We start from the raw sequence: 23,502 nt of genomic DNA, 5'->3' as shown, positions 1-23,502 counted from the left end.
TTATTTGATCATTTGATAGTAAGATTTAGTTTGCAAATGCATTATGACTCTTGTTGGCTATCCTAAAGATGAAATAGGAGATCCTATTTGTTCCTAAGAGAAAAATCATGCTTTTTGAGGTTACAGTAACTTTGACCTTTGACCACCAAAAATTAATCAGTTTATCCATGACTCCAGGTTGATGTTCATGAGAAAGGGACAGACGTATGGATGCACTTATGTATGGACATACGGACAGATGTACAGACAACCCCAAAAACTTCTTGGTCACAGCTGTCATCAATACACACAGAAACACATTTTTTTTTTTTTTTATCAGTCCGAATCATAGCTGTTGATGTGGTTATGCATCATTTTATCAGGAGAATTGTTTCAGCAGCAGTTTCAGCAGCACAGTGACACACAGACAGAGTTGCAGGTCTCATGTGAGCTCTGATGCCATGATGAAATTGCGTGCAATAAGTTCACAATTTGAATGATAAATAAATTCGAGTGCAAGTTTTTGAGATGGTTTAAAGATAAGGTGACTATTTGAGCATTGCTGTGTTTTTGTTACGGAGCATCATGCAAAACTATTCAGTGGTGTCGTCCAAATCAACACGTTGAAAGAACCCATGATTTCAGGGTTGAATACTGTTTACAGCAAACAGTTTGTGCAAACAGGGAAGCACATTTCCATACCCCTTACCTACCCATCTTAGATTGCTATGCCCTGGGGAACTTCAGCAGTCTTTTATGAAGAGAACACATCTACCTGTATCTGATGCAGTTGTTATAAGAGCTGTGTCCTCATCTCTTTTAAAAATGCCAAGCAAACATGCATGAGCTGCATAGAGCTATTATGTTATCTCTGTTTGTTCTGTACCTGAACATAGTTTCTTGCTGTGAGCTGTTTGGTAGATTTAATATGCCAAGTTTGTTCAAGCAGGGAGACATAATGATTGGGGGGATTTTCCCAGTTTTCAACAAGGACATAAGTATCACTTCTACTTTTAAGACAGAGTCATTCGGAGTGAAGTGTGCACGGTAATATATCTGACTTTTCTATACTTCAAACAACTTTTCCTTTCTCTTCTCCCGTAAATTTTCCATTGTATGTATGTGTACAGCAGCTCTTTAATCTTACAACCTATTTCAATCACCAAACCTTTTTAGATTTGACCTGCGAGCTTTTCGGTGGACCCAAGTGATGATATTTGCAATTGAAGAAATCAACAAAGATCCTGCTCTACTGCCAAACATATCTCTTGGCTATAGGATCGTTAACTCTTGTTCTTCTCCTACAAATACATTACGTGCTGCACTAACACTGGCTAGTAGACCAGAGGAGACAGAATTGACTTCTCCTTGTCCTCCAGCTATCTCTGCTGTCATAGCAGAGGCAGGATCATCTCAGTCTTTAGCTGTGGCTGGAACTCTTGGACCATTTCAAGTGCCAGTAGTAAGAGATTGAATGAAATGTTTCATTGCATTACTGTTCTGTGATATTTGATGCTTTTATGGTGCTTGTTTTGAGTTTTGTTTTTTCAGATTGCTTTTGGTGTTTTTTCATAGGTAAGTTACTTCTCAACATGTGCCTGCCTGAGTGACAGAGCTAAATATCCTACATTTTTTCGGACAATCCCCAGCGACTACTTCCAGGCAAAAGCTTTGGCTGCACTGGTCAAACGCTTTGGCTGGCAGTGGATTGGGGCCATACAGTCAGACAATGACTATGGGCGGAATGGAATTCTGGCTTTTACTGAAGAGGTCAGAAAGCTTGGGGTTTGTATTGCATTTGTCGGGACAATTCTACGTACGTACACTATGGATAAAGTTCTGGATGTTGTGGAAATGATCAAGCAGTCAACTGTCCAAGTCATTCTTGCTTTTGTTCCAGAGGGTGACTTTTACCCTTTGATGAGAGAGGTTGTGAGACAGAACATTACAGGTATTCAGTGGATTGGTAGTGAGGCCTGGATAACTGCGAATCAACCCTCCACACCTGAAATCTACCAAGCTTTTGGTGGAGCCCTGGGATTTGTGGTGCAGAAGATGGCTATTCCAAATCTAAAACCATTTCTTAAAGGTATTAATCCTTATTCTGATCCAAGTGCAGCCTTTGTCAGGGATTTTTGGGAGATTATGGTGGGCTGTAGACCTGTTTCACCCGGGGAACACACCGGTACAGAGGCAACAACTGAACTATGCAAAGGCAATGAGACATTAATGAATTCCCAGGATGTGTTCTTCAATGTCACACAGCTCAGAGTGTCCTATAATGTGTATAAAGCAGTTTATGCTATTGCACACGCCCTCCATCAACTGGTTTTCTGCCAACCGGTTGGAGAAAAAACAGCAAGGCCATGTTTGAATATATCAGACATTAATCCCAAACAGGTGAGAAAAAAGCACAAGTAAAATCCAAAATATGTCCAAAGGTCTGCAAATAAACAATGAACATCTTATTAATACCGGTTCCTTTTCTCAGGTCACTGATCATCTACAAAGGGTCAATTTTAGGAATCAGTTTGGGGATAATGTCTTTTTTGATGTCAATGGTGACCCTCCTGCTTCTTATGATGTTATTAACTGGCAGTTGATAGATGGGCAAGTGCAACATGTCACACTTGGTCATTTTGCTACTGCTGCTAATGGTGATTATAAGCTCAGCATCCAGGAGGAAGACATTGTGTGGAGGACAGGGAAAATGGTAATCATGAAGACTTTTTTTCATGCAATAAACTTGTAGAGTTTGAACCATGTTTCCTTTTTAAACATAACATCAACTGAATGTAGCTCCACTGTTACTTTTTTTTTTTTTTTTTTTTTTTCCTCAGGTCCCAACATCAGTGTGCACTAATGTTTGTCCAGTGGGAACCAGGAAAGCTCAAATAAAGGGAAAACCCACCTGTTGTTTTGACTGTATCACATGTGCTGATGGAACTATAGCCAACTCAACAGGTATCAGAAGCATGTATGCCAGCATTTATTTAATCTTTGCATATATTTCATGCTTGACATATTATTTTAAGTGTTACTTCAGTCAAGTCCAGTCTGGTGACTGGTTCATATAGTTCAATATTTGCTTCAAGACCCAGACCATGACCTGATTGTTTATGTTTAACAGGTGCATCCGACTGCACACCCTGTCAAAAGGAATACTGGTCCAATGAGAGGAGAGATGAGTGCGTTCCTAAAACAATTGAATTCCTGACATATCACGAGCCAATGGGAATAGCTATCACAGTTGTATCCCTGCTGGGGGCGTCCCTGACGCTGGCCACAATGATGATCTTTATCCTCCACAGAGAAACTCCTGTGATAAAGGCCAGCAACTCTGAGCTGAGCTGTTTCCTGTTGTTTTCTCTTTTTTTGTGTTTTCTCTGTCCTCTCACGTTCATTGGCAGACCCACAGTCTGGACATGCATGCTGCGACACACAGCTTTTGGTGTGACATTTGCACTTTGCATTTCATGTGTCTTGGGAAAAACTATTGTTGTTGTCACAGCTTTCAAAGCCACAGTTCCTGGGAACAAAGTTGCAGGAAAGTTTGGTCCTGCACAGCAAAGGATCATAGTTTGCTTCTGCACTTTGATTCAGATAGTGATATGCGTGTTGTGGCTCAAGTTAAACCCACCTTTCCCAGATATGGTTTTCAAATACAGCAAGAAGATCATTTTAGAGTGTAACACAGGCTCTGAGGCTGCTTTCTATGCAGTGCTGGGGTACATAGGGCTCCTCGCAATAATATGTTTGGTCCTGGCATTTTTAGCAAGAAAGCTGCCTGATAACTTTAATGAAGCCAAATTCATCACGTTCAGCATGTTGATATTCTGCGCTGTCTGGATCACCTTTATCCCAGCATACATCAGCTCTCCTGGGAAGTTCACTGTAGCTGTGGAAATATTTGCAATTTTGTCTTCAGCATTTGGCTTATTAATTAGTATTTTTTCACCTAAATGTTACATAATATTGATCAAGCCAGAGACAAATACCAAGAAACATGTCATGGGGAAAACTATGAACAAAAAATTATGATCCCTTAATTTTAAAAGATGATACCACCATTACTGACTTTTGCATAATGTCCAGCAGAAATAGTAGTACACAAGTATGGGGCGTTTTGGTAGCATTTTATATAATTCATCTACAGAGTCGCATCTGCAGGTGTGACATTTCATGTGTAAGTGCTGTGAATGTTTTCTATTATTATTTTATTATAGCAAAAGCTTTCATATTTAAACACCCCCCCAATATTTCTCAACAGGGTTAGGGTTAGGGTTAGGTTAGGGTCATCTTTAATAATTTCATAATCAAACAAAAAAATCTCCACTATTGCTACTGTTAGATATTGTTTTATGTTGATGCAAATTCCGATCACTATCCTAAAAGTCTCCATCTCCAGATGTTTGTCATGTTGTAATTTACTGTAACCAATGCATTGTAAAAGTAAAAGAAAAATAGAGTAATGAATATATTTGTTCCACTTCATTTAATATGCTCTAGAATTATGTTTGCAGTATACTTATGTATAGTACAGTACAGTATGATATTGCTTTTAATTAATTATAATGTAATTAGTTTCAATATACTCTCAATAGCTGTATCATTCGAGAGAGCTGTTTCCAAGTGACTAGAATGTGTTAGCTCGCACTGGAGCAACTGTATTTCAAAAAGGTTTGTATTACTGTGTTTCCACTATGATTTGTTATTAATATTACAAGAAAAACAAAAGTCATACTTGGAGAAACGCAATTTTCGCAGGACAGCAATGATTTTCAACTGTATGGAACCTCATTAAGAATTTGAATTTTTTTTGGACGATATCATTATTGAACTTTCTAATATGCAAATGTAAAACAAAGCAAACAAAAATAAATATGTTAAATATGTTGGACATCAACAAATTTTCTTTGCAAAACACAGCAATTACAGGATGACAGAAACTCTGACCCGAAGCACTTTAGAACTTGCTTTATTCACCCATTTACACACAAACATATTGTGTGCAGCTAGCTAGCATGCCATATGCTGTTTCACCACTGGGATCAATTTGGGGCTCCATGTCTTGCACAAGTACTCTTCAACATGTGAAAAGGAAGAAATGGGGATAAAACTGGCAACTATGTGAGTAGTGGTTGACCTGAATGCCACAAATAGTCTACTCATCATGTGAAACACCTCAAACATCTCCACTTAACACAAACTACAGCCGGTAAGGTCAAAATGACATCTCTCTTAACCAGTTTCATCCAAAAACGGAATATTGTAACCCTCATGAAGGTAGAATTGATTGTCTTCAACTGCATTAGCTTTAACTTAACTAGTAGCACCTAATAAACTGACAAGTAAACAGACATTGACAGAAATGTCTTTTATTTCCAGTATCATTGTCCAGTTACATCATTTTATTCAATCAGTATCAACCCACTTTAGTATCGGGCCAGGATGCTGATGCCCAATCCAGTGTCACCCTGTCATTAATAAGATGCAAGAATGAGGAGGACATGAACTGTATATAACTTGCAGAATTCCTTGCTCTCTCTCTCTTTTTGGAGACATCTAGCATTATGACTCTCCCTGTCTTGTTTCCCTTCCTTTATTCTGTCTGTGTCCTCACTTTAACTAACCCAATTTCCAGCTTCACCTCTCCATCCCCATCTGCACCCAAGATGTGTATGCTTCTAAACAGCTTTCAGCCAGCCTTTGTGGCCAGGGGTGACTATATTATTGGAGGGGTCTTCCCCATTCACTATAACCAGGAGATGCCAGACCTCAGCAACACCTACAGACCAATGCCAGTGAAGTGTAGTGGGTGAGTTTAATAGATGTGGATGATGGTGTCTGATTTGGTGCAACGAACATGTTTTTAAACTCTTAACTCTTTTTCACTGATAATTAAGCATGAGAGGTAAAGTGAGTGAGAGATTTAGGTTTAAGAAAGATCTCACAAAAAGACATGGTGATACTTTATTTTGTGGACGTTTAATCCCCCAACTATTTGCAAATGAATTCCAAATACTAATAAAAATAATAATTTAGAAAACAGTCATTTACTCTAGGTTACAGAAGCAGTTGATTGGAATCAATACTTGAAAGTGTAGCAGTTGAACAAAATATTCATTTTCTCAAAAATTTGTTCAAAATTAAAAGGGAATTTCAAGATAACGTTTTTGAAATTATTAAGTTATTGCTAATAAAGTACAGACCTGTAAAGTAAATCCTTACCAAATACATATCTTGGTACCATATTAGGGGCAAAAAAGAGTATGGCCAAAAAAAACATTGACAAAGCAATAGCAAACCACTTAGTTACGTCACCACAAGATTGCAATTCATGCTCACTTCAAATTAGCACCTAGTATTTGCCTTTAATCTGTCCCTGTCTCCATTCATGGTGTGTTCTATGTTTGTGTGGTGTGTGCATTCGTCACTGCTTGGCTACAGCTTTGATCCCAGGGCTTTCCGCTGGGCTCAGACTATGAGGCTGGCAGTCGAGGAGATAAACCAAAGTACAGAACTTTTGCCCAATTATACCCTTGGATACAAAATCTTTGATTCATGTGCATATCCACTGACGGGCCAGAGGGCTGCTCTGGCTGTGTTGAATGGGCTGAGCGAGGACGACTCGCTGATGTGCAGCAGTGCCTCTCCACTCCTTGCTGTGATTGGGGAATCTGGTTCTGCTCTGTCTATTGTGTTGTCAAGAATCCTGCAGCCATTCAAAATACCAATGGTAATTATGACTCTTTGCCTTAGTCATTCACACAAAAAGCATTAACGTATTCCTTTATAATGTGTTTTGGCGATTTTAGTTTTATTTCTCAATTTATACAATCTACACACTGAAGTAACTTGATGTCCACACTCTGTGGACAAACAGATCACATACAGTTTGGATTAGCGGTCACGCCACTCGCCCGGGGGCCATGTTCAGCCCTCTCTTTGTCATACTGTACACAACTGCAGTCCTAGATAGACAGAGAACTCTGCTGTCAAATTTGTCCTGATTTAAAAAATTAATGAGACTTCACATCGCAAGGGAATCAGGAATCTTGCAGGATGATGCACACACAACATCCTACCACTCAATGGCAACAAAACCAAGCAGCTGATCATCAGTGGAACTAAGGTGGCACAGGTCAACAGTTTTAGGTAACTGGGAATCAGAATCACAAAGAACCTGTCACGATCAGTTCAATAGAAAGTTCCCTGATGGGAAACATCTGAAAATGGCATAGGATGTGCATGACCCAAAATGCATTCTAGATTGTGCAACTGTCGACTTAATAAGATTTCTGCAGTTCCAGACCTTAACTGTCATTGATCTGTTTCTGAATCAAATATAATATCCCCTAAATTGCCCTGCTGTCCAACTTTTGAATTAGAATTTGGAATTAAATACCCTTAAAATTCTGCATTGTCAGACCAAATTTCTGTTAATGATTTCAAAACAAAATCTACGGCCTCAACTCGAAGATTACATTTTTGAAGACTTTCAACTGTGTTTATGCTGAAAAAGTTAATGATAAACTGATGAACCTACATTGTGCTTGTCCCTGTAATCAGTTTTGCAATGCTATGTTGTACTCTGTTTTCACTTCTTTACACAGATCAGCTACTTTTCTTCATGTGCATGCCTCTCTGACAGAAGAAAATATCCTACCTTCTTCAGGGTAATCCCGAATGATGACTATCAGGTGACAGTTTGGCCTCAGATTTAAAAGGGGTTTGATAAACTTTAAGTGATGAAGAAATAAAAAGGTCTTTTGAAAATGTTGTATATTTTTGGGTTGTCTGATGTTGTTTAGTTAAAACGTACCTTCTGAATTCAATCATCTTACAGTACAATTAGCAAAGCAAGTTTTAATAATTTCAGCTAAATTCATTTTTTCCTTATAATATATGTTTTAAGACACACTCTTCTGTTGAACACAGGTGAAGGCCATTGCTCAGCTGCTGGTACGATTCAACTGGACCTGGGTGGGGCTGGTGCGAGGGGACCGTGAATATGGACGCTTTGCTGTGCAAGGTTTACTGAGAGAATTACAGGGTACCAAAGTGTGCGTAGCGTACCAAGAAATTATCCCTCTACTCTACAATCGCCAGAGGGCAATGAAGATCATCGAGGTAGATGCAAAGACACACTGAATTTTTCTAGCATTCGAGAGTCCTTTATAATCAGGATTTAAAATATTCTGTGAGGATACAAAAAATTCTGATTATGTACCCATCTTACTTGATGCTACTTAAGTTTTAACCTGCTTTCTTATTGCCTTCTCTCTTCCTTGTGAAAATCACGAGTAACTTCATAATCTGCCTCTCTGTGAAGGTGATGCGGAACTCTTTGGCCAAAGTAGTCGTTGTATTTTCAGCTGAGGGAGAGATGACACCTTTCTTGAGAGACTACATGATGCAGAACATCACTGGAATCCAATGGGTGGCGAGTGAGGCCTGGGTCACAGCATCTGTCTTTACAGGGAGCGAGTATTACCCTTACTTGGGGGGCACCATAGGGTTTGGCATCAGGAGAGGACATATATCCAGGCTCAGTGACTACCTGCAGACAGTAAACCCTCAGATGTATCCCAGTAGTCTGTTGGTTAAGGAGCTGTGGGAAGCTCTGTATGGTTGCAGCTCTTCTCTGTCATCTGCCTCCAAGCTGCCTCCCTGCTCAGGGCAGGAGTCCCTTTTAGAGCAACATTCAGCCTACATGAACACATCTAGCCCTAGAGTGGCATATAATGTTTATAAGGCCGTATATGCCATTGCTCATTCCCTCCACAACCTTCTTCTCTGTCAACCAGGCAGTGGGCCTTTCCAAAACAACTCATGTGCTCAAAGCAACAATATAGAACCCTGGCAGGTATAATCTAGTATTCTTACTGTTACAGTATTACATTGAAATCTTGTTTGAAAAAGTATTTCATATTATTTTTTGGTTTTCAAGCTCCAGTACTACCTACAGGAAGTGATATTTAACATTGCTGGAGAGGAGGTGAACTTTGACGTGAAGGGCGATTCAGTACCATATTATGATATCATCAACTGGCAAAGAGGCACGGGTGGAAACACTGAGTTTGTCAACGTGGGGTTGTTTGATGGGACCAAGCCTGCAGGAGAGGAGCTGGTGATCCAGGAGGACAGGATAATATGGGCAGGACATCAGAGTGAGGCAAGAGTGTTTTTGCTTCATCAATGACTTACACAGTTTTCAGAAGAATCTTTTTCAGGCATTGGACTATTCAAGTAATTGACAAGTAAATTCAGCACACTCCCTGCAGAGCTGAAATCCATTATCTGCTCCCCAGGTGCCAGTGTCTGTATGCAGTGCTAGCTGTCCTCCAGGGTCCCGGAAGGCTGCCCGTCGTGGGGAGCCTGTTTGCTGCTTTGACTGTGCTCCATGTGACAGTGGCAAAATTAGCAATCAGACAAGTGAGCTTAAAACCAAGAAATAAAAAAATAAAGTTCCCATCTAATATATTCTGGTAAAATGAAGTAACATTTGAATACTAAATATTTGTAATGAGCTACTCTTCTTTTGATCCTCTTCCTTTAGATTCAATAGAGTGCACATTTTGTCCCGAGGACTTCTGGTCAAACAAAGACAGAACAGCCTGTATCCCCAAGAAGGTGGAGTTTTTGGCTTATGATTCCTTGGGTATAGCCCTGACAGTGACCTCTGTGGTGGGTGCCTGCCTCACTCTAGCTGTCTTTGCAGTCTTTTTCTATCATAGAAACACACCCATCGTCCGCATGAATAACTCTGAACTCAGCTTCTTCATCCTGTTCGCACTGACTCTGTGTTTCCTGTGTTCACTGGTGTTCATTGGAGAGCCAACATCTTGGTCCTGCATGCTGCGCCACACTGCCTTCAGCATCACATTTTCACTTTGCTTCTCCTGCATCCTTGGAAAGACTCTGGTTGTGTTGGCAGCTTTCACTGCCACCAGGCCAGGGGACAACATGATGAAATGGCTGGGGCCCAAGCAGCAGAGGGTCATCATCTTCAGTTGCACTTTGGTTCAGGTGGTTATCTGCGCTGCCTGGCTCATTGATGCCCCACCTTTTCCATCCCAAAACACACAGTATGAACACTCAAAGATCATTCTGGAATGTAGTGTGGGCTCTAGTCTGGCATTCTGGTGTGTTTTGGGATATATTGGTCTACAGGCCAGTCTGTCATTCATGCTGGCTTTTCTGGCCCGTAAGTTGCCAGGCAAATTCAACGAGGCCAAGTTCATCACTTTTAGCATGCTGATCTTCTGTGCTGTATGGCTTGCATTCATCCCTGCTTATATCAGCTCTCCTGGAAATTATGCAGATGCAGTTGAGTCATTTGCCATTCTGGCTTCCAGCTTTGGCCTTTTGTTCTGCCTGTTTGCTCCAAAGTGTCACATAATGTTACTGAAACCAGAAAAGAATACAAAACATCACCTCATGGGAAAAGAAAAGAACATAAAATAACTTATCCTTTTTTTTAAGTTGTCTTCACAAATTAGTTCTTTTACATTTGTACTGACTAGGCAGTTCCACTTGCAATCGGTTGCAGCATCACAACTGAAGTACAGTGTACAAAGCAATGCACCAGCATATTTACAAGATTATGAGTAAAGTCTTTCTGCTGAATTTAAGGTCAATGAATTGAGAAATGTACACAGACAAGAATATCAACAATAATTACAGTTTTAATTATTGATTACATTGTTCAAAAATACTCTGATGTTTTTTAGTATTTTGTCCAAATGTATTGTAACATAATCAAGTTCTTGAGGCTGACTTTGTTCTGAGGGAGCTAAAGACAAATATTTGTGGTGTTTTATTCATGAATTTCTAGCTGTAGCACTAGTGAACAGCCAACAATACCACTAAGCAGTGGAAACAATCTGGCAATGAGTCCTCTGCAGTCCACAACTTGATTGTGATGAGTCCCAGCTGTGTTGGAGCCAGCCCCCAAGCCACCTGGAGAATCACACCGAGCCTCTGCCAAAAAAGGAATCACAGGAAACAAAGCCCCACACCTCACCACAGTACACAAGAAATTAACTGAATTTCCTAAACCACCACAATATTAATGATTATCACTCTATAGACAGGACAACAGATCAGATTAGATATTGTGTTCATGTAGAACTGTTTTATTTCAAATTCGGTCATCTCCTTTGCAGAATATCTTGTTACACAGGGTATTTGTTCTTAAGGTTCTATGGTTGGTGTGATACACTGATTACAAGTTTAGATCAAAGTGTCAGTGCAGTTAAATTGACTGGTGACTGCATAATCTCGTGCAAACACTCATTTCATGTGTCAGTGCCATGCAATTTATTTTGTCAACCCATTTCAATTCTTATTGTTAGATTGATGGATGGAGTACTCAGCATGCTAAGCCAGAAGGTATTCTGCCCAAAAGTTCAGAAATGTGCTTTGGTAGCATCAGTCCAAGGAATGTTGCCTTCCACTTTTGATTAAAGACTTACTGCATCTTTGTGAAGCTCTCAAAAGCCCCTCTCCTGTAACTTGTGATACTGTTTCAAATCACTAAGAGTTCACTATCAGTATCAAATGCAGTATCTGCACAAGTCATGGTCCCAGAAAAAAAGAAAAAAGCTCAACAGGTGAATCCAGGCAGGTAATTATACCTCGTTCTCAATGATGCAGTGGTTTGAATGAGGTCAGTAAAGGGAGACTTAATGTTCCTTCTCAGTTTCTGAAATCCTGTGTAAAGTCCTCTAACACTCCAGTCATATTAATTCACATTAAAGAAGCAAACTTTCAGTCTGGTTCCTGGAGGGATTTCATGAAAAATTAAACGTGGAAACATGTTTCATTTGAGATTTTATTTTGCCTCACATTAAAAAACTTGTTCTTAATTTCAACCATTTTCATAGTATCAAATTAAAAATGTGTGTTTGTTTAGATTGATTACCACTTACGGTGACCACCTACAATGTTAATGTGTTCATCTAAGATATTTTCCAGTCACGCATTTCTTAATATTTCTCTCAGGAAGCACAAAGATTATGTAACATTTGGGCACAAAAATACAAAATAACAGTCCAAAACTGGAAGCTAATATAGCAAATACTTCTACAGCCACAGTGAACTTCCCAGGAGAGCTGACATAAGCTGGAATGAAAGAGATCCACACAGCCCAGAAGATCAGCATGCTGAAGGTGATGAGCTTGGCCTCATTGAATGTATCAGGAAGTTTGCGTCCAAGGAATGCCAGGAGGAGGCAGAAGAAGGCCAGTAGTCCAATGTAGCTCAGGACCAGATAAAATCCAGGAGGCCATGTCTCTTTACACTCCACAACAATCTAATTATGTACAAAATACATGAATACAGATCAGTCAATACATATATGTGTAAATGTATAATTGGCATGATGGTGTGAAGTAGCTGATTTATATAAATTTGATTCTTGTCTGATCTCAATAATGAAAATTAAAGTCCCTTTGTGTAGGATGTGAACAGTTTTAACTTTGATGACTCCCAATGTTAGTATGAAAAAAGACATTGTGAGACGCTGTCATTCTTACTTTTCCTGTTGAGGCTTGGTAGTTTGGGTTCCTGAATGGGAAGGGAGGTGCACCCAACAGCCAACCAGCACAGAGACAAACCTGATGACAAAATATGAAGATAGGCAATAACTGAAATAAAACAAACAAACAACAGTTGAGTTGCATGTATGATTGTATGTAACGATGAAATACTTGATTTAAGTTGAGTTAAAATGGTCACACGTTGAGGTTAATATCACTGATGTTCCAATAGTCCTCCCACCTGAGGAGCTGTGGTACAGAGGATCAGAAACCTCTGTTGAGAGGGACCAAACAGCTTCAGAGCCCTGGAACCAGGTACGTTAGCTCGGAAGGCCAAGAGAACCACAATAGTCTTAACGAGGAGGCAGGACAGACAGAGGACAAAGCTGATTCCAAATGCTGCCTGGCGGAGCCGACATGTCCACACAGACGGCTGACCAATGAACACCAGGGAGCACAAGAAGCAAAGCTTGAGTGACAGGAGAAGCAAGAAACTTATTTCTGAGTTGTTGGCCTTGACGATTGGTGTGTAACGGAAACGGTGAAAGACAGTAGTGATGATGGTTGTCAGGACGACACCCAGCAGTGTGAGTGTGACCAAGATGATGCCCATGGTGTCGTAGAAAGACAGGAATTCTTCAATCCCAGCCACACATTTCACCTTGTCTTTGTCTGACCAGTGGTACTCAGGACATTTTGTGCACTCGGTGGAACCTTTGGGGACACATACAGTCAACACACCCTCTGTTAACAAGCACGAACTTTAACTCTACACATCATCCACATAACATGGCTTGATTGCTCTCCAGTTGTGCAAGTTTTCTGTGGTTTTAAAGGTTTTCTGGTTTTTACAGAAGCTAGAAAATATATAGATGAAGAAAACATTAGTGGGCTACCAGTCTGGTTGCTGATCTCTCCTTCTGCACAGGGCAAACAGTCAAAGCAGCAGTGGGGCTCTCCAGGACGTCTGGCCTGCCTGCTTCCAGGGGGGCACGGAGCAGTACACTGAGATACAGGCACCTGAAAAACCAAAAGTGTAAAATCACACATCAAGATTTGCTGTAGACTATAAATGCTTGGTGGAACAATCGTTTTTACACAGAGGAAAAACGACAGGAATTTCATTCATGCATCTCTCATCAAATTTTTTTTTTATCCCATGAAGAAACTTTAGGGGACGTATGACCCACCTGTGACTGTCCTTTGGTCCATACAATGGTGTTCTTCTCCATCTGCAACTGTTGTTTCAAGGGAGCCGAACCATCATAGCTTCCCACTTTGACAAATCTAAACAAAGAACAAAATTCTTGCAATCCACTATAATAAATATAAATAGCAGTTTTCAATCATCATTTGTCAGTTGACAGTTTTATTACTGTATTTTGAAGCACAATATTTCACCTAATTTGACCCTGGCTGTCCTTTTGCCAGTTAAGGATGTCATAGAGAGGGACTGGCTCTCCGTTGGAGTCAAAATATATCTTCTCCTCAAACTGGTTGGTAAAATTCACTTTCTTTAAATGATGCAGCAACTGTATGAAAGGAGGGAGAAAAAACAAAGAGAGAGGAGAACATACAGGCCACAAAAATGATGCAAGAACTAAAAAAAGGAAAAACTAAAATAACGTAATTATTCAACTATGTATTTATTTGCATTTGTATAACTTACCTGCCTAGAAGTGAATGGTTTATGTTTCTCACACATTCCCTTGTTTTGTCCTGTAGAATCACAGTTCAATAAAGTGTGCAGAGCATGGGCGATGGCATACACAGCTTTGTAAACATTATAGGATATTCTGACCTGAGACACATCTGTGTAACTGCTGTCAGTGTATCGCAGATCCTCTGAACCTGTGCAAATTGTCTTTTCATCACCAACTTTATAGTTTTCATCAGCTGACGCCTTGAATGTGCTTGCTTTTTGTACATTAGACTCGATCAACAACCCAGAACTGTTTTTAGAGCCTAATTTGTCACCAGAAGGATCCAGTCCTACAAAGTTATTCATGGTATCAGCTTCATTTTCTTTGGCTCCAACTCCTTCAAACTCAAGCCTACAGCCAAACAGCTCTTCCCAGAACATGTTTACAAATTCCATCCCAGGTCTGGGAGATGGCCGGATATTCAGCAGGAACTCTTCCAAGCCAGGGATCCTAACTCCAGGGAAGGAGAAGCCCAGTGTGCCCTCCAGGACAGGGTGGAAGGTGGGTGAGGTCAGAAGGCGAGCAGCCACCCAGGCTTCACTCGCTATCCACTGGATCCCTGTCACATTTCTCTGAGCCAACTGCAAGAAAGGTGTGCATAAAGTCATGATAAGAAAGCACATAGATTATCATGAGCATCAACATTGTTTGTATAGTCCTGATTTTTATATATTTAATTTAAATACTGCATGTCCTCATATGTTATGACTTTTCAGATGCATTAACTGAGATGTAGAATGCTGACCTCTAAGAGCAGATCCAGTAGCTCTACCTGTGAGGCAAAGACCACCACTACCTGTGCAGCTGAACTCTGCAGCCTGTCTGCCATTTCTTGTATCTCAGCTGCTGTTGGTGATTTGGGGATAGTCAGATGAAATGCCAGACACCCACCTCGTTGTCTGAACTGATTAGAGAATTCTTGGATGCCATAATGACTGTAGTCATCCTGAAATATAGAGACAGGTCTTGAAAATCATGTTGGTGTTATTAACTGGCTAATTTCTGAAGATAAAGTCTTTATCTCACCGTGGTCCCTATTGTGCCCACCCAGAACCAGCCTAAGAAGGTGACCAGCTGAACAAGACCTCTAACTTGAAAGAGATCACTCGGCACAGTCCGCAAGAATGAAGGGTACATCTGCTTGTCAGTAAGACAGGTGCATGTGGCAAAATAACTCACCTATAGGGACATAAAGTTAAAAACCCAGTTTTGGAAGCACGGATAGTCTATGAAATAAACAGTCTTGTGCATAATTCTGCCATTTTATTTGTCTCTTACCAGTGGGAGGTGGAGAGGCCCAAGAGTGTGAGCTACAGCTCTTGTAGGGGAGGAGGATGCGAGACCGATCACAGCAGACACAGGAGAGTCAGCCAGACATGAGGGCAAAGTTTCAGACTGTGTACTCATTTCTATTCTCTCCTCTGTCACATTTTCTTTTATGTACTTAACATTATTTTCAAGACCATGAGACATTCCCGAACTAATTTCAGTTTTTTCTACTGCCTTTACACCCACTATACTTGTACCATTGTCCTTTATCATATGTAATCTTTCTTGCACTTGTTTCACCTCACTCATTGCTGTTTTGGAGTGGCTGACCAAAGAGAAAAGAGCACGCAGACTGGTGTGGACATGGTCACAGCTGTCTATGATCCAGTACCCCAGTTTAACACCTGGTAACAGGCTTGAATTGCTGTTAATTTCCTCCACTGCAAACACCATGGTCATCATCCAGCGGAAAGCTATATGATCAAATCTACAGAAAAAATAAATAAATAAATAAAAATTAACAGTCTATGTAATTCATTTTGAGAGAAAAAAAAACAGGTTCAGAGCACATTATTAATCAGACCATTTAAAAAGAAAAGGACAAGATATATAGAAATCTAATCACAGCAAGAGGCAGCAATTTCAGTGTCTTATTTTTGAAAATGTAAGCTTTTTTTTTAATGTGAGACAATATCAAATACTAAGTGTTTCCTCACCTGCTGCAAGGCATAAACTGAGGTTTCCTTTGGTAGCTGTGCTGTGGCTTAGGGACCACATAATGTAGCGGAAAAAGACCTCCGATCACCACATCCCCTTCTGACTGCAAGGCCACAGGCTCACTGTCTAGCAGTTTCACACACTTCGGTAAGCTCGCAGCAACACCACTCACTCCCTCCATCTCCAAACCAGTCAGTCTCTCTGTTGTAATTTTGTCTTTCATCACTTCTCTGCGTGACTGTAGTTCCTTCCCTTCTTTTGCACATTTTGCAACATCAGAAAACACTGGAAATAGAAGCGAAAAAAATGCCCAAAGAAATAGCCAGGTTGAAGCCCCAATCAGGGTTGAATGCAGTGTCTTTGCTGACCCCATAAAGACTGAGTGTGTGTGCTGGAGATGATTCTTCTCCCACCGTCTCTGAAAGGCTACTGAATTAGACTATATAAAAACTGTGATGCTTACTTCATTTCACAGGTCATATGAGTCATTGCTGGATAAACCAATGACAATCAAGAACTGCTTTCGGTGTTAACCAAAGATTTAAATATGCTTAATGAAAATATCACCCAAGCTTCATTGCTAAAATCACTGTTTTTTTTTTTTTTTTCTTTTACTGTACAGTAAAAATTGGCATCTACATATTCATCATGATGTATGTTTATAATGTGCTAGTATTCTTAAGTTTGCTAAAGCTTGTCAGTCTCCAAAGTTTGTCTGATGGTGTTTCATGTTGTGTGATGCTCTATGTATATAAACTCATCTTTGGAAGTGGGATCAGAATAAACAGTGAAAAGTGCGCTTTATAGAGATATAAAATATTATGATAGAGCTCATAAAAGCATTGCAAAGTTGAACATAATTCAGTACAACACAGATGGAGAAAAACTTACAAATTGTACACGTGCAAATTGTTAAATGGCAAGATGATCTACTATACAATGAAAACATCGGTGGATCTTATTTTGAACTTAAACACCTCAGCTATCAGTTTGAGTGTAGAATTTAGATTCAGTCCATTTAAATGCCATCATGGTATATCATTGCTGTTTGGTAAAGATATAATTTTTTAAGATATCATTATTTTGATTTTATTATGCCTGTGTGGCAGTGACAGCCTATAACTGCCTCTCTGAAGCATTTTGTTTTCAGGTTGTCCATCAATACGTCTGTACATGCTTGTACATTGGATCTTCTTGGATCTTCTTGGCTGTCTACCAGTGTTCTAAATTTACACCCGCCAACCCGCCAAATGCGGGTTAAAATTCATATTGGCGGGTGTAAATAAAAACTTACTAGCCAATTTGGCCGGTAATGCATTAGGCAATCATGTCAGTCAGAGCCGTTCTACAGTTCTTGGTCATTTGTCCCCCGGACAGTCCGTCCTACATTTCCCATGAACACTGTCGTAATGCTACGTGATGACGTACAAGACGCCCATTGGCTGTGCGCAGGCACACTACAGTTTGTAGTGCAACCGGCGCGAGAAACCACGGAAACGCAAACACAAAGAAGAAGAGGAAGAATGAACGGCGGCGTATAAACTGTAAAAGAGGAGACTGAGCTAGCTAAAAGTAAAAAGTAAAGTTAAACTAAATGCGTGGTTGGGACAGACGTCTGGGGGCGAGAAGAGGAAGGAGGCAGGGGATGAGAATGTCGACAAAGCGTGCGAAACGAAGAAAAGAAAGTTTAACGCTAAATGGCTGACAGGTCGTGAATGGCTTGTGTTTGATCACGAAAATGCCGTCATGTTTTGTAAGGATTGCCGCCTGTACACGAAAGAAAAAAACAAGACGAATAATTTTGTGGTGGGGACTAATAATTTAAAGTCGAGGCAGTAAAGGACCATGAGTGCCCGAAGTCATCAGGAGAGCCTAAGGAGTCTGCAATACTGACTGCTGCGCTATTTGTGTTTTCTAGTTGTACATACATAGTTCAGTTTATTACCAATGCAATTTTTTGCAAGTGTTTAAGTCATGGCTGTTACTTATATATATTTCTTATTAAAGAAGGAAAGCAGAAACACTTTAAGTTGAAAGGAAAAATACATTTTATTAGGAATGTAATGATACTAAATACTGGAAAAATGTCTTTTAGAAAATAATAAATCTGACAGCATTTGTTGTTTGTATAAATTAAATGTTTGCACTTTCTGTGTATATTTTGTTTCATGTGTTGTACTTTCTGTGCATTTTTCATGCCAATAATGTAAATAAAATGATCAAATGCATTCAGTGGCACTCATAATCTCTCTTATTTTCACCGGGAAAAAATTTGGCTAGTGGAAATTCTGATTGGCTGGTAACTTTAGAAGGTCACCAGCCACATTGGCTGGTGATCAAAAAAGTTAATTTAGAACCCTGCTGTCTACAATGTGTTCAATGAAAAAAGAGTGTGTACTGTATTTGGAAAAATGCCTGAATATTTTAAAATGCAAACATTTACTGATTGCTCATACCATCTTTAGATACAACTATGATTTGAAAAAAGTTGGAACTCTGAAAGACATAAATAAAAGCAGAATGCAGTCATTTGCAAATGAACTGAAGCATATAATTAATATCAAAACAGGATAACATTTTTCATGTGGAATTTTATTTTGTTTCACATTCAGAACGTTTTTAATGTTGACTATGAAAATACATTTTCAGATTTACAAATTGAAAAAAAAATAAAAAATAAAAATGTGTGCTTGATGGTCACTTAAAATAACGACCTACAGCATAGATTCATCTAAGATATTTTCCAGTCATGCCTTTCTTAATGTTTCTCTCAGGACGTAGTAAAATTATATAACATTTTGGTACAAAAATGCATAGTAACAGTCCAAAACTGGAGGCTAATATAGCAAATACTTCCACAGCCACAGTGAACTTCCCAGGAGAGCTGACATAAGCTGGGATGAAAGAGATCCACACAGCCCAGAAGATCAGCATGCTGAAGGTGATGAGTTTGGCCTCATTGAATGTATCAGGAAGTTTGCGTCCAAGGAATGCCAGGAGGAGGCAGAAGAAGGCCAGTAGTCCAATGTAGCTCAGGACCAGATAAAATCCAGGCGGCCATGGCTCCTTACACTCCACAACAATCTAATTATGTACAAAAATACATAAATACAGCTCACTCAAAGTATATAGTACAAATGACATGAGGGTGTGAATTAGCTGATTTTTTATTTATATATATATTGTTCTTGTCTGATCTCAATGATGAAAATTAAAGCCCATTTGTCTCGGATTTTCAAATCCGGGACAAATGGGCTTTAATTTTCATTTAATTTAGTGAATAGTTTAAAAAAGACATTGTGAGACGCTGTCATTCTTACTTTTCCTGTTGATGCTTGGTAGTTTGGGTTCCTGAATGGGAAGGGAGGCGCACCCAACAGCCAACCAGCACAGAGACAAACCTGATGACAAGATATGAGGATAGGCAATAACTGAAATCAAACATACAAAAATAGTCAAGTGCATGTATGATTGTATGTAACGATGAAATACTTGATTTAAGTTGAGTTAAAATGGTCACAAGTTAGGGTTAATATCACTGGTGGTCCAATAGTCCTCCCACCTGAGGAGCTGTGGTACAGAGGATCAGAAACCTCTGTTGAGAGGGACCAAACAGCTTCAGAGCCCTGGAACCAGGTACGTTAGCTCGGAAGGCCAAGAGAACCACAATAGTCTTAACGAGGAGGCAGGACAGACAGAGGACAAAGCTAATTCCAAATGCTGCCTGGCGGAGCCGACATGTCCACACAGACGGCTGACCAATGAACACCAGGGAGCACAAGAAGCAAAGCTTGAGTGACAAGAGAAGCAAGAAACTTATTTCTGAGTTGTTGGCCTTGACGATTGGTGTGTAACGGAAACAGTGAAAGACAGTAGTTATGATGGTTGTCAGGACGACACCAAGCAGTGTGAGTGTGACCAAGATGATGCCCATGGTGTCGTAGAAAGAGAGGAATTCTTCAATCCCAGCCACACATTTCACCTTGTCTTTGTCTGACCAGTGGTACTCAGGACATTTTGTGCACTCGGTGGAACCTTTGGGGACACATACAGTCAACACACCCTCTGTTAACAAGCACGAACTTCAAATCTACACAACAGTTTGCATCCACATAACATGACTTGATTGCTCTCCAGTTGTGCAAGTTTTCTGTGGTTTTAAAGGTTTTCTGGTTTTTACAGAAGCTAGAAAATATATAGATGAAGAAAACATTAGTGGGCTACCAGTCTGGTTGCTGATCTCTCCTTCTGCACAGGGCAAACAGTCAAAGCAGCAGTGGGGCTCTCCAGGACGTCTGGCCTGCCTGCTGCCAGGGGGGCACGGAGCAGTACACTGAGATACAGGCACCTGAGTAACCAAAAGTGTAAAATCACACATCAAGATTTGCTGTAGACTATAAATGCTTGGTGGAACAATCGTTTTTACACAGAGGAAAAACGACAGGAATTTCATTCATGCATCTCTCATCAACTTTTTTTTATCCCATGAAGAAACTTTAGGGGACTTATGACCCACCTGTGACTGTCCTTTGGTCCATACAATGGTGTTCTTCTCCATCTGCAACTGTTGTTTCAAGGGAGCCGAACCATCATAGCTTCCCACTTTGACAAATCTAAACAAAGCATAAAATTCTTGCAATCCACCACAATAAACATAAATAACAGTTTTCAATCATCATTTGTCAGTTGACAGTTTTATTACTGTATTTTGAAGCATAATATTTCACCTAATTTGACCCTGGCTGTCCTTTTGCCAGTTAATGATGTCATAGAGAGGGACTGGCTCTCCGTTGGAGTCAAAATATATCTTCTCCTCAAACTGGTTGGTAAAATTCACTTTCTTCAAATGATGCAGCAACTGTATGAAAGGAGGGAGAAAAAACAAAGAGAGAGGAGAACATATAGGCCACCAAAATGATGCAAGAACTAAAAAAAGGAAAACCTAAAATGACGAAATTATTCAACTATTTATTTATTTGCATTTGTTTAATTTACCTGCCTAGAAGTGACTGGTTTATGTTTCTCACACATTCCCTTGTTTTGTCCTGCAGAATCACAGTTCAATAAAGTGTGCAGAGCATGGGCGATGGCATACACAGCTTTGTAAACATTATAGGATATTCTGACCTGAGACACATCTGTGTAACTGCTGTCAGTGTATCGCAGATCCTCTGAACCTGTGCAAATTGTCTTTTCATCACCAACTTTACAGTTTTCATCAGCTGACGCCTTGAATGTGCTTGCTTTTCTGACTTTAGACTCGATCAACAACCCAGAACTGTTTTTAGAGCCTAATTTGTAACCAGAAGGATCCAGTCCTACAAAGTTATTCATGGTATCAGCTTCATTTTCTTTGGATCCAACTCCTTCAAACTCAAGCCTACAACCAAACAGCTCTTCCCAGAACATGTTTACAAATTCCATCCCAGGTCTGGGAGATGGCCGGATATTCAGCAGGAATTCTTTCAAGCCAGGGATCCTAACTCCAGGGAAAGAGAAGCCCAGTGTGCCCTCCAGGACAGGGTGGAAGGTGGGTGAGGTCAGAAGGCGAGCAGCCACCCAGGATTCACTCGCTATCCACTGAATCCCTGTCACATTTCTCTGAGCCAACTGCAAGAAAGGTGTGCATGTCATGATAAGTCAGCACATAGATTACCATGAGCATCAACATTGTTTGTATAGTCCTGATTTTTATATATTTAATTTAAATACTGCATATTCTAATATGTTATGACTTGTCAAATATATTATCTGAGATGTAGAGTGCTGACCTCTAAGAGCAGATTCAACAGCTGTCCCTCTGAAGCAAAGACCACCACTACCTGTGCGGTTGATCTCTGCAGCCTGTCTGCCATTTCTTGTATCTCAGCTGCTGTTGGTGATTTGGGGATAGTCAGATGAAATGCCAGACACCCACCTCGTTGTCTGAACTGATTAGAGAATTCTTGGATGCCATAATGACTGTAGTCATCCTGAAATATAGAGACGGGTCTTGAAAATCATGTTGGTGTTGTTAACTGGCTAATGGCTAAATATAAAGTCTTTATCTCACCGTGGTCTCTATTGTGCCCACCCAGAACCAGCCTAAGAAGGTGACCAGCTGAACAAGACCTCTAACTTGAAAGAGATCACTCGGCACAGTCCGCAAGAATGAAGGGTACATCTGCTTGTCAGTAAGACAGGTGCATGTGGCAAAATAACTCACCTATAGTGACATAAAGTTAATTGTATCATTACTGAGATGAGATTAAAGAAAAAAAATGAATGAAACATTCAATATTTTGAATGATTATTGTGTGAGTTATTACAAAAACACAGTTTTGGAAGCAAGGACAGCCTATGAAATATACAGTCCTGTGCATAATTCTGCCGTTTCATTTGTCTCTTACCAGTGGGAGGTGGAGAGGCCCAAGAGTGTGAGCTACAGCTCTTGTAGGGGAGGAGGATGCAAGACCGATCACAGCAGACACAGGAGAGTCAGCCAGACATGAGGGCAAAGTTTCAGACTGTGTACTCATTTCCATTCTGTCCTCTGTTCCATTTTCTTTTATGTACTTTCCATTATTTTCAAAATGGTGATTTTCAATGCCTCTCTTTTTCAACATAGTCAGCATCATTTTCGTTCTTGTTTTTTTCACTGTCTTTACCCCCTCCATTCTTGTTCCATTTTCCTTTAGCATATTTGATCTTTCTTCAGTTTCTTGCATTTGTTTCACCTCACTCAACACAGCTTTGGAGTGACTGACCAACGAGAAAAGAGCACGCAGACTGGTGTGGACATGGTCACAGCTGTCTATGATCCAGTACCCCAGTTTAACACCTGGTAACAGGCTTGAATTACTGTTAATTTCCTCCACTGCAAACGCCATGGTCATCATCCAGCGGAAGGCTCTGTGATCAAACCTGTAGAAAATTGAATAAAGTTGTGAACAGTCCATGTAATTAATCATGAGACGGAAAACATACTATCAGAAGCCAATATAACAGTGTACTAGCATCATAGAGTTCTAATCACAGCAAGAGGAAATGATTTTAGTCTCTTATTTTTTGGAAAATGAGAGATTTTTTTTTCTGTGGGATTATATCACATACTCAGTGTATCCTCACCCGCTGCAAGGCATAATCTGAGGTTTCCTTTGGTAGCTGTGCTGTGGCTTAGGGGCCACATAATGTAGAGGAAAAAGACCTCCAATCACGAAATCCCCTTCTGACTGCAACGCCACAGGCTCACTGTCTAGCAGTTTCGCACACTTCGGTAAGCTCGAAGCAACACCACTCACTCCCTCCAT

The 23,502-nt window shown here is 40.1% G+C and overlaps 4 protein-coding genes across 4 annotated transcripts; 2 read left to right on the top strand and 2 right to left on the bottom strand.

The window, feature by feature from the left end:
• The first annotated feature begins 841 nt into the window (after nucleotides 1–841).
• Nucleotides 842–4,020, top strand: LOC143323390 (extracellular calcium-sensing receptor-like). The gene is made up of 6 exons (XM_076735218.1): nucleotides 842–1,026; nucleotides 1,156–1,441; nucleotides 1,555–2,379; nucleotides 2,471–2,692; nucleotides 2,820–2,943; nucleotides 3,110–4,020. The coding sequence occupies exons 1-6, from the start codon at nucleotides 842–844 to the stop codon at nucleotides 4,018–4,020; spliced, it is 2,553 nt and encodes an 850-aa protein (XP_076591333.1).
• A 1,634-nt stretch (nucleotides 4,021–5,654) lies between these two features.
• On the top strand, nucleotides 5,655–10,449 carry LOC143323389 (extracellular calcium-sensing receptor-like). Its single transcript, XM_076735217.1, has 8 exons — nucleotides 5,655–5,797; nucleotides 6,430–6,718; nucleotides 7,596–7,682; nucleotides 7,921–8,112; nucleotides 8,315–8,848; nucleotides 8,933–9,157; nucleotides 9,294–9,417; nucleotides 9,542–10,449. Exons 1-8 carry the CDS (start codon nucleotides 5,655–5,657, stop codon nucleotides 10,447–10,449), a joined length of 2,502 nt encoding a protein of 833 aa, XP_076591332.1.
• Nucleotides 10,450–11,941: 1,492 nt separating this feature from the next.
• On the bottom strand, nucleotides 11,942–16,394 carry LOC143323388 (extracellular calcium-sensing receptor-like). Its single transcript, XM_076735216.1, has 13 exons — nucleotides 16,213–16,394; nucleotides 15,827–15,983; nucleotides 15,506–15,646; nucleotides 15,254–15,406; nucleotides 14,973–15,173; nucleotides 14,563–14,808; nucleotides 14,194–14,388; nucleotides 13,926–14,056; nucleotides 13,715–13,811; nucleotides 13,421–13,544; nucleotides 12,766–13,238; nucleotides 12,522–12,602; nucleotides 11,942–12,298 (listed from the first exon to the last, which is right to left on the bottom strand). Exons 1-13 carry the CDS (start codon nucleotides 16,392–16,394, stop codon nucleotides 11,942–11,944), a joined length of 2,538 nt encoding a protein of 845 aa, XP_076591331.1.
• Nucleotides 16,395–18,940: 2,546 nt separating this feature from the next.
• LOC143323386 (extracellular calcium-sensing receptor-like) lies at nucleotides 18,941–23,502 on the bottom strand. The gene is made up of 13 exons (XM_076735213.1): nucleotides 23,321–23,502; nucleotides 22,940–23,116; nucleotides 22,603–22,726; nucleotides 22,266–22,418; nucleotides 21,985–22,185; nucleotides 21,578–21,823; nucleotides 21,209–21,403; nucleotides 20,941–21,071; nucleotides 20,730–20,826; nucleotides 20,438–20,561; nucleotides 19,776–20,248; nucleotides 19,534–19,614; nucleotides 18,941–19,297 (listed from the first exon to the last, which is right to left on the bottom strand). Exons 1-13 carry the CDS (start codon nucleotides 23,500–23,502, stop codon nucleotides 18,941–18,943), a joined length of 2,541 nt encoding a protein of 846 aa, XP_076591328.1.

Source organism: Chaetodon auriga, chromosome 7 (genome assembly GCF_051107435.1).
Source record: "Chaetodon auriga isolate fChaAug3 chromosome 7, fChaAug3.hap1, whole genome shotgun sequence".
NCBI classification, from domain to species: domain Eukaryota; kingdom Metazoa; phylum Chordata; class Actinopteri; order Chaetodontiformes; family Chaetodontidae; genus Chaetodon; species Chaetodon auriga.
Note: the sequence above shows the minus strand (reverse complement) of the source record. Positions and strands in the feature narration are given on the sequence as shown.